This window comes from Thalia democratica, chromosome 5 (genome assembly GCF_965202585.1).
Source record: "Thalia democratica chromosome 5, ktThaDemo2.hap1.1, whole genome shotgun sequence".
Lineage (NCBI taxonomy): Eukaryota > Metazoa > Chordata > Thaliacea > Salpida > Salpidae > Thalia > Thalia democratica.
The window spans coordinates 70,318,635-70,329,355 of record NC_139169.1 but is presented as its reverse complement, the minus strand read 5'-3'; the positions used below and the strand labels follow the sequence as shown (position 1 = coordinate 70,329,355).

At 26.9% G+C, this 10,721-nt stretch overlaps 1 protein-coding gene across 1 annotated transcript; it reads left to right on the top strand.

The window, feature by feature from the left end:
* Positions 1-5,292: 5,292 nt before the first annotated feature.
* LOC145836822 (protein unc-93 homolog A-like) lies at positions 5,293-8,981 on the top strand. Its single transcript, XM_082944594.1, has 6 exons — positions 5,293-5,389; positions 5,573-5,737; positions 6,160-6,627; positions 6,902-7,066; positions 8,135-8,360; positions 8,711-8,981. The coding sequence occupies exons 1-6, from the start codon at positions 5,293-5,295 to the stop codon at positions 8,979-8,981; spliced, it is 1,392 nt and encodes a 463-aa protein (XP_082800720.1).
* The last annotated feature ends 1,740 nt before the right edge of the window (positions 8,982-10,721 follow it).

Here is a 10,721-nt window from a genome sequence, read left to right as displayed (position 1 = left end):
TGGCCCGCGGGCCGCAGTTTGCCGACCCCTGGTCTAAGGACATGGTGTACGAAAAAAATCTTTTGGTTATTGGGTCGTACACCAGATGCTTTTACAACTTCTCCCAGATAAAAAGATCAAACTTTTTTAGTTAAAGTTTTAGACTTCAAGAAGTAAAAAAATCAGTAAAATGAAAAAATAAAAAGAAAAACTAACGAAGTTATGTATTTACCTAAGTTTTTTTTTATTTTTAGTGTACTCAAAATCTCTTCTAATATATAAAAATAAAAATACAGTCTAAGCCTAAGACTTAAAAGATTTAATATGTGTTAATAATAAAGTATTTAGATATAAAAAGATTAAACTCAACAGTGAAATTTAAAAATTAGTGATTTAGTTTTTTTTTTAAATACGTCGCCTAGAACTGCCCAAAATGAAAAAATAAAATTGGGTTGCTTTAGAATTTTCTCAAAATTTTTTTAACTTGAACAAATCTACTGCTATTAAAAACAAAAAAATATACATGCCCATAATGTTTGAAAAATATATTAAACTTTTAAAGTTTGCTAGATTAACGACAAAACTAGTAAAAACAATTCTGATAAGTATGATAAAGTTACTAATTAGTAATAACTCTTTTTGAAAATTAATAAAATTGCTACAATAAGTAATGAAAGATAGAAAAAAAGCATAAAAAATCTATTCTTAAACAGACTTTTTTTTATTGAATGATTTTCTATTTTAAATTCATCAAAAATTGATCTATGCAAATCCTTAAAATCACTTTGCACCAACAGCTGGTACAACTTCTGTCGTAAAATTGGTCTGGAGCTTTAAATGCAATAGAATATTGGCTTTCTGATTATTATATTTAAAAATACTTAAAAATATATGTATTAAGTTGCTGAAATTCAATTGTTTAAAACTTTTTCGCTAAACTTTTAGTTTCATTAATTTAAAAATGGTTGGTAAATGTTACAGTAAACAAAAACATTTTACCTATATTTCAACCAAAAATTTAAGGCTTTTAATTATTTAGTAAGTAAAATTTATACAAAACTAATTTATTAGAATATGACCCAACTTAGCCAACAGTTTTAAGAATTAATTTATATTTAGCGTGGCGGTGCAAAGTTAACCTTACAACTAGTGTTTTATAATCTACTGAGACAAAAACAGATAAGGTAAAACATAATGTAAAAAGTTTGTTAAAAACAAGACATCTAATTGTATAGAAAGTTTAGTAAAACTTCTACGAATTAAACAATAAAACATAACAAAGTTAGTTTTATAGCAAAATATAGTTTATGAAATTACCTAAAGTTTAACAAACTATTCTTTGAGTAGCCTCAAGATACACCTGTTAAAAATTCTGATAATCTTTATGTTATTCTATACTTATGTTAAAACAATTAAAAGTTTTTCTTGTTGTGTTGTTTTGTTAAATGAAACCTTAGCACTTTTTATTTTTACAAAAATGATGCAATTTATTGTACATTACCTCTAGTTTTGAAACACTTATTTGGAACAATAGTAAAAGTTTTGTAAATCTTAGTGTTTTTTTACAAAAATCTTAACGAATTAAAAAATACTTCAATAGCCATAGTTTACAACAGTGGCGTAGCGTTGTATTTTGGTCAGGGGGTGCGCAAATTTTTTCTCAAAAAACCCCCTAACTTAAAACTTTTGTAATTAGCTATAAAAAGATCTTTTTATAAGTGATATAATTGAAATAAATTAATAAAGAAAAATAAATTCGAAGTAACTGCTTTAAAAAATACTTATATATTACAAAATTAAACAACTTAAAACAAAGTATAAATTTCATTATAATTACTTATACTTGCACAAATGTAAACATACTAAATAAAAATTTTTTTTACTACTTACAGTAAACTTATTATCTTTAAAAATGGATATATTCAATAAAACAAAAGTATCTGTTTTATTTACGAAAAAAAATATCAATCTCTTTGATATACAATACAACAGTGATAACAACTCCTCATTGCATATTATATGTTACACAAAATTATTTTTTAGTAAAAGAAAGTGAAATTTTATAAATAGAATTGATTGCTCGTTTATTTAATGTAAGTTAGGTATTAATGCTAGAAAATTAAATCTGAATTATAACAAAGTTAAAGCAAGGTGAACTTAGCTTATTGCTTTTTTTTAATTTAATGAAATACAAATTAAAACTTGTCAAAAAAGAAACATTAAATACGTCATAAGGTTATACTACCGCGGTGCACTAATTAGTTGCGTACTTTTTGAGTTTAAATTCTTATGAAGTTAATGAAGTTATAAAATTTTTCCTTGTGGAGTTTTTCATCAACATCGGTGCGCAAGCGAAAGTATATTGGGTAATTTCCTTAACTTGTCAATAATTGGTATTCAAAATTTCGTTTTACTTTTCGAATACTAGATAAAAATAGTTGAAAAAAGGCAATTTAACAGAAAAAATAAACAATAAAGTATAAAGATATTACTTTTTTTTACTTTTTTTCTTTTTTGGGTGGCACGCATGCGCCAGTGTCCTTCCCACGCTACGCCCCTGGTCTACAAAAAATATTATTTGGCTGATATTTCAAATCCAAATAAAAATTTACTATAAAAATAATTGACTTTAAACGAAAACTATCTAAATTTTGTCTAATTTTTTTACGTTAACTCGCAAGATAAGACTGCTGAAAGTCTGTAATATTATATGGTAGACAGCACACTAAATCCTAGCAAATTTTTGTTTATAAGCGCAAGACTGGCAAGAAAAAGATAAAATTGACATAAAACTAAGTTAGAAAAATATTCTTAGTTTGTATTTTTGTAAGCTAAGGCGTTTGTTGCTCACGTTGTCACTTCGCGTAAATCGTAGTCGATTACATTATAATGACAATTTATCTTTTTGTTTAAACTCATATTTTTCCAATAGTATTTATAGTTTGCAGTTAAACTTGTAAATGTTTGTTTTGGCAGCTGACTAACTAAATGCTGAAAAGTCTACTTAATTCAGTTTAATAAGTATTAAAAAGCTAGCCAATTAAAAAAATGGTAGAAAATGATTGTATTATAAGCAGTAAAAGTTTGGACAAAAAGGTCTGACTCTGCATTTTTTTTTGTCAAAATGTGAGAATCCATTGCATTTACATTCGCAAACTTTCTAAAAAGTTATACTCTGTAAACTAACTTATAAAATTAAAATTAAGTTAATAGTTTTACATAAAGTGATACAAAACAATTTTTATTTTGTGATATTAAGCTAGAAGATACACAACTAATTGCTTTTTTAATAATCATTCGAATGACTTATGCTTAATAATCAAGTTGGTAAAATTTCGATTCTAAGCATAGGAAAATTTTTAAAGTAGTGTAAAAAAGTTAAAAGTAGATATAGCTTATAATGTTAAAAATGTTTAAAAAATTAGTAAAAGAAACTTTTAATGTAAAATAATGAAAATCTTAAAACAATTTTTGGGGGTTGTTGTTTCTGAGCTTAACATATTATTTCTATTTTTTGAAATATAGCCACTAACCATATAAAGCTTATTAGAATATTACATTAGTTTGTAAGAATATTTTTTAAAGTACATATTATTTTTATTTGTATATTAAATTTGTTAGCATACTATAAACTAAAACTTAACATGCTCATTTAGTTTTTCTTTTTTCACAAAAATATACTTTAATGTAAATATATATTGTCGGCAATATCTACAAAAAAATAATTAACTTTTTCAGTTAAGAAAACCCTCTTTTTTCTTAACAAATCTAACTTTGTAAAGCTTTTTTATGCCTTCTACAAGAATTCATATATAATATGCGTGGGTAGTGAGTAATAATATGACTAGATAGAAGTAACGACATTCATATTAAGTTTTACTTATTGTCTGACTATTTTAATTAACCTTACTTAATCTTTTTTAAGCTTGAAGTTTTTATTATTTGAAAAGTGATGTTTTGATAGAATATATAAAATATTTTGACAAAGTTATATATAAATGAAGTAGTTATATTATCACCTAATTAACTTTTTGATTATTTTAAAGCATTACTTACCAGTCCGTAGTTTAGTTTTGCTAAAAATTTGAACTTCTCTTTAGAATTTATTTAACTAAGACTAATTTTTAAATTATAAGATTTTTTATGAGGTTAAAAATAATCTATAAACCTTTAAAGCAGATTTTGAAAAGAAGTTTATTTTTAGTTATTTTAACTTTTTTAGAGTTTTTAAACTGTCTATTTCAAGAGGAGTTGAATATTTTTAGTACACTTTGCAAGTTGCACAACAGTTACAGTATTTAGTAAGAATAATTTGATATTTATTTACTGAATTTTAGTAAACTTTTATTTTATGATAACCAACAAGGTCTTTAACTATATACAAATATATTTCAACGATTTTCTTCAGTTTGCTACAATTGTTACAAAATAAAGAAAATATTTAACTTATACAGCCTTATAATTGCATTAGAAATTAGTTGGTACAGAATAACAAAAAGTAATCAAAGTTTAAAACAAACAATCAAACATAACTTAAGAGCTTTAATTAACTAAACAAGGATAACGAATAATCAAATTCTCTCTATTTACACAATTATGGTTTATTTAAATGAATGTATATAGCTTCAATTTTGATGTGGTCATAAATTTTATTACAAGTTCTTAATATTTTAAATTTCATTTCATTGTAACTTTTTCCACAATTTTAATTTTTTAAATTAAATGTTCTGATAGTGAGGACCTTTTCATTGCATTTGAAGTTGCTATACTGATTGTCTTTGGTTGGTTGCTAATATGGTGACTTACGCACTTTGTAATGTGCTCTTTAATTTTAGTTTCAAGGTGCCTAGAGGTTTGACCGATATAGCTGTTTAAACAACAGCATTCAAACGTATGAACCACGCAATTTTTGTGTTCGTTAAATATTAGGGTTTTACCTTTTGGTCTCAAAGCTGAACTAGATCTAAAAGTAATTCAGGTTTGGCAGCACGATAAATTTTTTCTGTTAACTTCTTTATGTTTCTTTCAATCTGAGAAACTCATAAATCATAGAAGTTTTTAATAATTAATTAAATACAAGTGTAAGCTAAACTTTGATACATTAAACTTAAGTAGCATTTTATTTTGCGTATATTTAAAGTTGTATTATAAGTTAAACTCGTTTACGTATTTAATGCTAGTAATAATTTAGTAAAATCATTAGAAGAAAATAATTTGATAAAAAAAAATTACTTATTACAAAAATTAAAATGTTGTTTTACTATAATAGTTAGTATTTGATCATTAAAAAAAAGAAATAGGTAAAAACTGTTTATGGATGCTAAAAACACTAAACAAAAATGCTTGCAAATGCTGTTTCTTGGATCTTTTGGAATGCTTTTTAGTCTTTCAGCATTTATTACATTACAAGGTAAATATAAAATTCATTTACAAAGAAGATATTTCAAACAAGTAAAAATTTTCTTCAAAACTATTTTTTAGTATAAATAGAGTATTTAGGTTGTTTATAAGTATTTTCCATTAAAATTTTTACTTCCATCAACTTAAACACTTGTTGTTTATTATAAATACAAACTTCAATTTTTAAACAAAGGATTGCAAAGCAACGTGAACAAGGAGGTGGGAACGACTTCGTTGGGAATTCTTTACTTTTCGTTCCTGGTCGGTGCTCTCGGTCTCCCTTCAGTGGTCATTAACAAAATAGAAGGTCACGTGGTCATGTCAGCTAGTGTCGTTTGCTACATGGCCTACTCTGCAAGTTGGTTTTGTAATACTGATTTTGAAATTTAATGTTGTTTTATATACTATACTTGGCTTAACAAAAACTATTACTTCTATTAGACAATAAAAAAATATACAAGTCAAAGACAATAAAGTTAATCTAATGCTAAAGTAAAATAATACTTTATTTCAGAATTATAAAAAAAAAAACTTGGAAATATTTTAAATAACTATTATCAGTTTAAATCAAGAATTTTAAAACTTACAACTGAAAAAAAACTTAAAAATTTAAGCCTGTAAAACTATTAAACCTAAGTGTTGAAATCTAAAATTTCACTGTAAGCATTCGAGTTGTATAGTCAATTTATTCTAGTCAATCACCTTAAATAAAAGTTCGTAATCACAGTTGCAAAAAAAAATTAAAATTCTACTCGTGTTAAATTAATTACTCTTCAACAGCGAACTTCTACCCGGTGAAGTGGTTGATCTACCCGTCAGCCTTCTTGTGTGGACTCGCAGCCGCGTTGCTATGGTGCTCCATGCGTTGTTACGTCACCCACGTATCAACGTTGGATGCGCAACTGACCAATAGGAACGTGAGTAAGAGGAAGAGTTTTTACAACGGCATTTTTAGCGCCATCATAAGCCTGACCTTCATCATCGGAAACGTGGTCACCGTCGCCATAACGACCGATGAAGCGTCCAACGTCACTATGGCAACCAACTATACGCGTGAGTTGTCGCAATGCGGATTGTATTACGAGGAATCTGGGTCTTCCGAGGGATCCAAAGAGCTGAGCGAGAGTCAGTTTTATTCACTTCTGGGGGTTTTTCTGGTGATGCAAGGGTTGGGGGCTGTGATGTTGTTTTTCCTGAGAAGGCCTGAAAGTAAAATTGCAGACGAAGAAAATTATGACTTTTTTGAGGGTTTGAAGTTTGTTCATATTTTTTTGTTTTTATACTTTCTATTAAATTAAATTCATCCTTTCCTATAAATCCTTAAAAAAATGCCTTAAGTTTGGTAAAATCTTAGTTTACAATACAAATGTCTTCCTACATTAAAACTTGTTTAAATTTCACTTTATAAATAGCTTTTAAGGTTGTGATAACAATCTGTTCAAAACTTATCTTCCTTTGTAAAATATTTGTATTGCCAAACAACTAATTAGAAATCTAAAAATTTATTGAAACAACTATAAAGGAACAAAAGATACGAAAACAGCTTGGGAACTATTCAAACTGATGTTTAAATTGATGTTAAGTGATAAAGCCGCCCTACTGGTAATTCCTATCTCAATGAAAACGGGATTTTTAAACGGATTTGTTTTCGGCCAGTTCACAAGGGCTTGGATAGGCTGCTCAATTGGTTAGTGTTTGTTAATTGTAAATAAAAACATTAATAATGTGTTTGGTTATACATTCATGTAAATATTAATAATACGAAACAGTTTTATTCTAGGGAGGTTTTGGAACGTAATTATATACCATTTGCAACTTATTATTAAAAAATTACTAATTTTGTATTATGTTTTTTATTTCACATAGCTTTTCAAATTATACTAGTTTCATTCTCCAGTGGTAAATGTTAGATGAAATTTGAAAATATTTTGGTTAGTAAACAGATTAAAAAATCACTTTAAATCATGAAGTATAAATAAATTCAAATAAATACAAAATTTAGAGATTAAGCAAGTAAAACTAAAGTAAAGGTATGTTTAAAAATAAATTGTTAATAATTTAGTTTTCCATTTAATGCTATTTGCGTATCTAACTTAGTTTGCTTTTTCTCAGTGTGGCTACGAATATATGATCTACATATCTTATGTAGAATAAAGGTTTTGTTTTTGAATTTTTTTGTAATTGATGATTTTCTCTACAGCCTGGAATCAATATTGATTGAGGAAGAGCGACCTAATTTTGTATTTGTTTGAATTTATTCATACAACAAAATTCAAAATTATTTTTTAAGCTGTTTACTAACCAAAATATTTTCAAATTTCATTTAACATTTACCTTTTGAGAATGAAACTAGTATAGTTTTGAAAAGCTTTGTGAAATAAAATATAAAACAAATTTAGTAATCTGTTAATAATAAGTTGCAAATGGTATATAAATATGAAACAGTTTTTTATATTATAATCTTTATACTAGTTTTGAATATTTCTTAGTAACTTAAATACCAAGATAGTACTAGCGTAAGAAATTAGCTTATCAATATTTAAATTTATATACATACTTCATAAACTGAATTAACTTTAAGTAGTAAATAATCAATTTGAGTGGTTTAAAATTATTTCATTAAACAGCTGGTTTTAATAAACAAGTACTAATTGAAAAAACTCTTTATGCTATTAAAAAGTTAAAGTTAGAATATTAAAACGAAATCAAAACTCAGCTAAAAATCTAAACTTTCAACGAAACTTCATCATAAAAGGTGTCGTCCACGTGGCGAGGTGCATGGCGGTTTACGGGGCGTTGAGGGTCGCGACCTGCCTGGTCAGCGGACAGGTGGCGAAAGTGACCTCGATTTCAAAAATGATCGGTTTCGCCGCCGTGTTTGAAAATACGATCTTCGCGGTGCTGCTCGTGTGGCAGCCGGTGCGCGATGACGTCAACTCGTGGGTGTATTACGTCATTTCTGGAGCTTTTGGATTTGGCAGGTTTGTTAAAGTAGTTAAAATTATTACTTTTTCATAAAACTTTCTGTAGTGTAACTTCTTTTGTTTGTTTATAACTCTAAAACGCATACTTTAATGCTAATAAAAAATAAACTTGTCAGTTTTTTTTATCTTACTTTTACGAAATAGTTTTGCCAACATAAATATGTTACTAATAGTGTTTACTAATGCGTTTGATAATTTCAACTAAAAACATTTTAAAAAGTACTTTTTAAGGTCTTTAGTTTTAAGCTGCAAAACTAAAACAGCAGCAATGCTGTGTTCAAAACACTAAAAAGAAACAAAATGGTTCAAGCACTGCTTACTATTTGTTTAATCTGCTTCTTCCACAGGGCCATCATAGAAAGTCAGCTTCCAGCCTGCTACAGCATTCTGTGGCCGGAAGGAGACAGCATCGCGGCCAGCAACGCCCTCTACTACTCGTTCAGGTCCCTGGCAACGTGCCTGATGTTCCTTAGCAACGGGTTGGTGCTGCCACGCAACCAGCTTGTTGTGCTGTTCGTCGTGTTGAACTTGGGCGCGTTTTGTCTGATCACGGCGCTGCGCTTGAACAAAACGGGTTCGAGATTTTGGAAGAAGTTGCTCGAACCCGAGCAAGTTTGAAAAAAGTTTTTTTTTTATATTTTAAACACTGCATATAGAGTTTTTAATGTTTTAGAGGTGCAAACAGCTTTACTTAGATTCTGCATTACTGTAAATTTAATTGAAAAGAATAAAAAAGTTCGTTTTTAAACAGTTAAAAAAAAGTTCTGCACAACTGTTTGTTTTTATAGTTATATTTGATATCTTTAATCTTCAAGTTGCTCAAATGTACTTTTTTCTAATTTTGTTTTTGTATGTTTTTTGATAATATTTGTACTATGTTTGAAAAAAACTTAACTTTTAAAAAGAAAAATAAATATTCTACGTTTAGTAAAGTAACTTTAAAAACTTGCTAAACAAATTACTTTTAATTAAAAGTTTAAACATATAATACATACTTTTTTACACTTAAACATTTTTTTAACAATTATTTAACGATTTTTTATAAATAAATAGCTAAAAAAATCCTTTTTTTTTACAAATAAGTTTTTAGCTAATCACTGCTGTTAAAGGGCTAATCAAAATTTTATTATTTCAGTATGTTGATTTATATTTAAAGACCAAGTTTTATTTTGTAAACACTTTTTTTCTAAATAAAAAAGTTGATTGGGCAAATTTGTTTTCTTAAAATAAGACTTAAACTTTACGTAATCTATCATAAGCCCGTTAAGCAAACTTGATACCTTATAAGAAACTTTAGGTATCTAAAATAAAAATAAAGTTGCAAACAAACATAAATTAAAGTTGTTTTTGATAAAACTTTCGAAGTTGAAATAAGTTTGACTGTTCGCAAACACCAATACTAACTCATAAGCTTGTCTTTTTGTTTTAATCTTACAGAAAAATTAACGTCTTAAAAGAAATTGTTTGCAATAGTCTGTTCTGCAGCTTGTAAAAGACTACCGATTCTATTACAATCATATAGAATATGCTAGCGAAACATACGTTACTTAATGTGCTCTAGCACCTGTATAAAATTATAATTAAAACAGTACTTAAGAAATAACTATTATATAATAAAAAGTATTTACGTTTTTTCGTAATGTTGTTGTTTATGTTGAAAAATCTGAAACTGAGAGGTAAACTATCACTAAATGCTTATAACTTCTAATTTTTACGTGTTAATTTTTATCAACTACTTACTTACACTATATTTTAAAGAACTTGTACTTTTAGTTCAAACTAAAACACTTTGTTTCGGTTGTAATTAATGTTTTTTTTTTTATTTCTGTTAAATTTCAAACTTACGATAATCTATTTTTCCCAAGTGTGTAGAACTTTGATGATATATATAGTTTATATATTCTTAGAATAACGAAACTCACAAACTCTTGTTTAATTTTTTAAGGTTTGGTTTCATGCTTAAAACCACTACATATAAATAAATATAACTCATTAATATAAAAGTTGCTAAGATTAGGACTTATAGATCTGAAACATGCAACATTTTAAGTAATTCAACATCCGTAACACTTATGATCGTTGATAACTCTTGTGATTCTTACTTAGATTAATGTTGTATTTTGAAAATTACGTTGACAACTTCATAGACTGAGTTACTGCATAGAAATTACGATTGAACTACTAGTAAAATATATAAAACTGAGCAGAAATCTTACTAATTATTAGAATGAATTGTTTTTTTTTCATACATTATGCAAAAGTAATTGTGTTTCCAAAATATGGTGTGTAGCTTAAAACCATAATTACTTCTAACGACGGCAAACTAAAAATTTAAATTTAAAAAATTTTCTGCAATTT

What these genes read in the sequence shown, in the direction of transcription:
- LOC145836822 (XM_082944594.1), top strand. Translation starts at nt 5,293, where the DNA reads ATGGATGCTAAAAACACTAAACAAAAATGCTTGCAAATGCTGTTTCTT. An exon ending in CTACATGGCCTACTCTGCAA is followed by an intron (nt 5,738 to 6,159) that starts GTTGGTTTTGTA and finishes ACTCTTCAACAG; the next exon opens with CGAACTTCTACCCGGTGAAG. An exon ending in AAATTATGACTTTTTTGAGG is followed by an intron (nt 6,628 to 6,901) that starts GTTTGAAGTTTG and finishes ACAACTATAAAG; the next exon opens with GAACAAAAGATACGAAAACA.